Consider the following 4,589-nt stretch of genomic DNA (forward strand, 5'->3'; position numbering starts at 1 on the left):
ATAACTAGAGCAATCTTCCAAACAAAAAACAACAACAACATATTGTGAGGCATTCAATAATATATCACGCCGACAGTGCGTACCTGCTGCGTACAGACCAACACTTTGTTGGGCCAACCATATTCATGGTATTTATATATCATCACGCGTGCGTTGTTGCTTAGAGTAATATCTTGTATGCTTTGATTCCATAGCGCTACCTGTGATCGATGAGGGCGAAAGCAAGTGATATCTGTTCTCTTACGTTTTGCCCCATGCACACGGGAAATCCCTAACAGTGTATTAGACCTGTGAATTTGTGCACTAGAAAAGAGTGAGTGAACGCATGACACGGTTCTTTAGAAGTAGAACCAAGTATCCTTTTATGTACACAACCTGTGGGAGCGTTATTGCATACTCAATAACCGTATCAGTCAACTTCTTGCTTGATCTTTCTTTAACGCTTATATTAGAATTATTATCAGTCTTGTCTACACGACCAACGGTTACGGTAGTTGCTACCTTTTGAAGCAGCTTAGGATTGGCTAAATACGGTATTTATGACAGACACAGGTCCCATGACTACCCTTCTACTCAAACAGCTCCACCTTCTGGTGATACCTGACCATTCCAAAACCATTCTATACGTATGCTACAATTTTCATATAATCACATTTCATCGTATCTGTAGTCAAAAGGTCATCTACACACTCCAGACACTCCCGATGATTGCTACTTAATATACGTTTGGTTGCTGCCTACCTACTAAAACAAACGGCTAGGCCAGCTTCCGTTTGGCGATTTGCGTTGGCGATCTGCACAATGTAGTCCAGGCAGCTATCATCAATGATTTGGACGATGATGGAGTAGACAATCTCCTTCTCACGGTCGGTTGCAGTATTGAAAACGGCCTTCTACCTCTCACTCTTGTATCAAGTGTATGAAATAGTTGTACTGTGATGTTCCTGCAGGTCAGCCCCTCTCCCTATTTAAGTGTGCAGTCCCTCATCACACTCATCACACGGGCGAACATTACACTTACATTGTACTATGGTCTACATCCTATCGATATGTATTCAACCGATGCGTGTACACGTGTTATAAGAAGAGCTTTAGGGCTACCTGTGAGCATTCTAGACATAGATAAACCTCTTTTCATATGTTTATAGCCTCTGAAACTCTTATATACACAACGAACCAAAACATTTATCAGTACAGTGCCATTTCCGAGATGTTTTGAAATATTACTTAAAAACGTGTATGCAAAAAAAATAATTTCAAGAGGAATCATTTTGAGGTATAGTGTTTGGTTACGATTCGTTAAAATTGCCTCTTAGTTGGTGGTTTGTGATATAAAAGTTGATTCTCTTTGTAAATAAACAGAAATCATTGGGCTTCTTTTCCAATTTTTACTATTATCAAATATTTTTGCTTCCAAATATTTTTACTTCGAACAGATATTCTGCTTTTGGTATATCAGTTTTTGATTTCTCTCTTCCCCCATGGCATCAGTTCAGCTGAATTGACAGTGTTTTTTGTGCTATAATAAACTTCCGAAAGACTAGTTGTAAAAGTAGATAAACCTGATGAGACAATCAGGAAAAATGGACTAAATCGAGAGAAAACACACGCGAATGTCACCATCGCAGCAAGTTTAATCGCACTAAATTGCTTATTTATTCAAGCGCAATAGGTATGAGAAGACTAGTTGCGGTCAACGTGGCTGGCTAGTCCGCGCCGTAGTCTTCTCGCCGGCCGAGCGTTCAAACAAGGCCAACCGGCGCATTTTTCCATTCGTCTCGATTTCATATCTCGCTTTCATCTGTGCGAGTGATTTGTCACGCGCCGCCTGTTTCCTAAGTGCCATAATTTCTTTGGCATTTGTTGTCAGTGTTACCGTACCACCCTTGAATTCGGTTGTGGTGGAATTACTTCCGAGTATCGAACTCTCAGAATTGGTGACATCAGAAGACATCCCTGAGTTGAATATTCCTCCGGCCGGGATTCTGTGGCAACGTGCAATTTGAAGGGAACGGCTTTGAATTCTAATTCATATACGCAACAAGCGGGGAAAAAATGGGTACATTACACGAAATATGAAACATTTGTGTATATCCTCACATCACCCAAATGCCAGATCGGCATAGACCGGACGGGACACAGTCGCAACGGACATCTGCTCAGAAGACACACCTCACGCCTCTCAGGCTCATAATCGATCGCTTGTCCGCACAAAGTGCACACAGGGCTGACTTGGGCGACTTCACACCACCCCGCATGCGCATCGTAAGGGGGTGTGTATGCAGGTGTCTGGGTTGGGACGTGTTTCTGTATTCATCGTCCTCAGTGTAGACTGTGCATTCGGGATCGGCCCGTTTGAGGCAAGTGGTGTGGTACCCGTGGCGACAGGCGAAGATTACGACCGAGTGTTTTATCTGGCGATCAGAAGAAATGAGAGTGGATGAATATATAATTTTCTCAGCCAGGCAACTGCATTGTAAGATATTTACGATCGCCTCATTGATATTCCAACGTACACATATTTTACTGAGGATGTGGCCTTCAGCGAGCCAAGCTTACTATTCGCTTACGTCAGGACTCGATACCACTATCAGCCTTCCCCAGCACATAAACTGTTAACGAACTGAAGATATCGGAAAATCATCATATAGTACAGGCCGAGATGAAGCGATCGTACGAAGTGTTTGGATGACAAGATGTGTCTGCTGCCATTTACAGACATGCATATCAAATGGGGCTAAGTCGCTGGAAACGAACTCCGCATTCCAGATAAATACAGTAAGTAGCACCACCAGGCATATCCACTCACATATTACTACCACAAACGGTTTCTGGTGAGAAGCAAACCGAGAACTGCACGATTAACACCCGCGTATATATGAATCCTATGCCCTTGAGCGAGTATGAAATTCACGCGCCTTGCTGTCTATACGGCCTGCTCGTATAACGTAGCGACGAGTAGGATATCGTATGCACTGACATATCTGCTGAACGCAACAATACTAGACGCTCAACTTACACACACATATATGACGCTATATGGAACTTTGACACACGCGTGGGCCTGAAAGATGGACGCTGAACTTACACACAAACACATTTGGTATTATATGGAGTATCGGCACACGCGTGGGCCTGAAAGCTAGGTGTTAGGTGTTAGCTGCTTACCGATTGCCTACGTTGCTTCTTGAGGGCTCTGTACAGCACAAAGTTAGAGTCATGATCGGACGTGTCCGAGGTGTCATCCGAGGTGTCAGACATGGGCACGGCCTTGGATTGCCTGTACCAAATAGGGGTTGAAGTTTAGGGTTTCGGGTTTCGGGTTTCGGGTTTAGGGTTTAGGGTTTGGGCAATGCATTAGTGACAAGGTATGGTACTGTCATGGCCAATTAGCCTAGCCTGTCTGTGCACGCGAGAGTTGAGAGTGGGCGAATGGCCCGACGTTTGCAACTGAGTACGAGGGATGCATAACCGCGAGTTGCCTTGGACTGTTCTTTGTCTTGCACTGGATATGCTCGAAAGCTATAGCACGAGTCACGACATCTGGAGGTGACAGACACTTTTGAACGCCAGTGCAACGGGCTGCGCACACAAAATAGAAGTACGTATTTGTTGGTGGTACGGGCATGTCAGGGTAGTGAAGGTTCTCTTCCCTGTCACACGGCTGTACTTACCAAGTCAGCCTAATAGCTTAGTTAATTTGCTCCTTTTTTAATACCAAGTCAGTCTAAAAGCTTAGTTGATTTGCTGCTTATCTAATGTTCGACCGCAGTTGTAGTCGACGATAACTAGAATAGTAGGGCTTTGGCGTATGACTCCCTATCAAACTACACAGTCGCACCCACACCTATCTCGAACCTCAACTCTCTCACAAACCGCAAGCTACGAACGGGCAGCACGCCACTCAATCACGAACAGAAAGCTATCCGCACGACCACTTAGCAACTGGCACTACACCTATACCACACGCACGTCGCTTGCGTATACATTGTATGCCATACCTGCGAACAATATGGCTTTCAAGCGCTCCGTCTGTATCCACTCCGTCGTCGTCGTCGTCGTTCCTAGTATGGCTGGATGTTACCGTATTCTCCCCTTCTTGACCACGCTTGGCCTTCGACTGTCTTGAATCCAGGGCAGCACTCACCGTATCGCTATCTCCAACCTCTGCCATGCGAGCTGTTTGCGCGTTGGGTATTGAATCGGTACCACGTGGTCCCAGGGGGTGTTTCTGAAGCTTCGATGGCCTATTGGTATTACTTCGGATTGTCTTTCGGTTGGTACGCGGACGAGACCAGAGCAGACCATTGCATAGCTGACACTCGTCTCTGCGTGGGAATGATTGGAATGCGTTATGCTATGCTATGTTGTGTTGTGCTGTGTTGTGTTGTGTTGTGTTGTGGTGTGTTACATGGTTTGATAAGGTCAGTTATGACTACCCGTGTGTATACCGTTATCTTGCGCGAGTGGGAGTTTGTTTCGTATGCGTGTGCGAAGGGGCACACACTCTCCCGTACCATGCCACAATGCATAAACATAGTACGTACAGCCAGTGGAGTCTATCGCAAACGCAGTCTGTGCACTGGCGG

General features: G+C 45.2%; 1 protein-coding gene across 1 annotated transcript in view; it reads right to left on the reverse strand.

Annotated features, from left to right (window-relative positions):
- Positions 1–1,608: 1,608 nt before the first annotated feature.
- The window catches only part of SARC_05844 (hypothetical protein), a gene marked incomplete at its 5' end in the record, with an annotated part of 7,652 nt that continues 4,671 nt past the window's right edge, over positions 1,609–4,589 (reverse strand). The window contains 4 exons of the mRNA XM_014300282.1: positions 1,609–1,985; positions 2,173–2,414; positions 3,169–3,280; positions 4,002–4,328. Coding sequence (XP_014155757.1) covers positions 1,694–1,985; positions 2,173–2,414; positions 3,169–3,280; positions 4,002–4,328 — 973 coding nt within the window. The 3' untranslated portion in view covers positions 1,609–1,693. The remainder of the gene's footprint in view (positions 1,986–2,172; positions 2,415–3,168; positions 3,281–4,001; positions 4,329–4,589) is intronic.

This window comes from Sphaeroforma arctica (genome assembly GCF_001186125.1).
Source record: "Sphaeroforma arctica JP610 unplaced genomic scaffold supercont1.391, whole genome shotgun sequence".
In the NCBI taxonomy this organism is placed as follows: Eukaryota; class Ichthyosporea; order Ichthyophonida; genus Sphaeroforma; species Sphaeroforma arctica.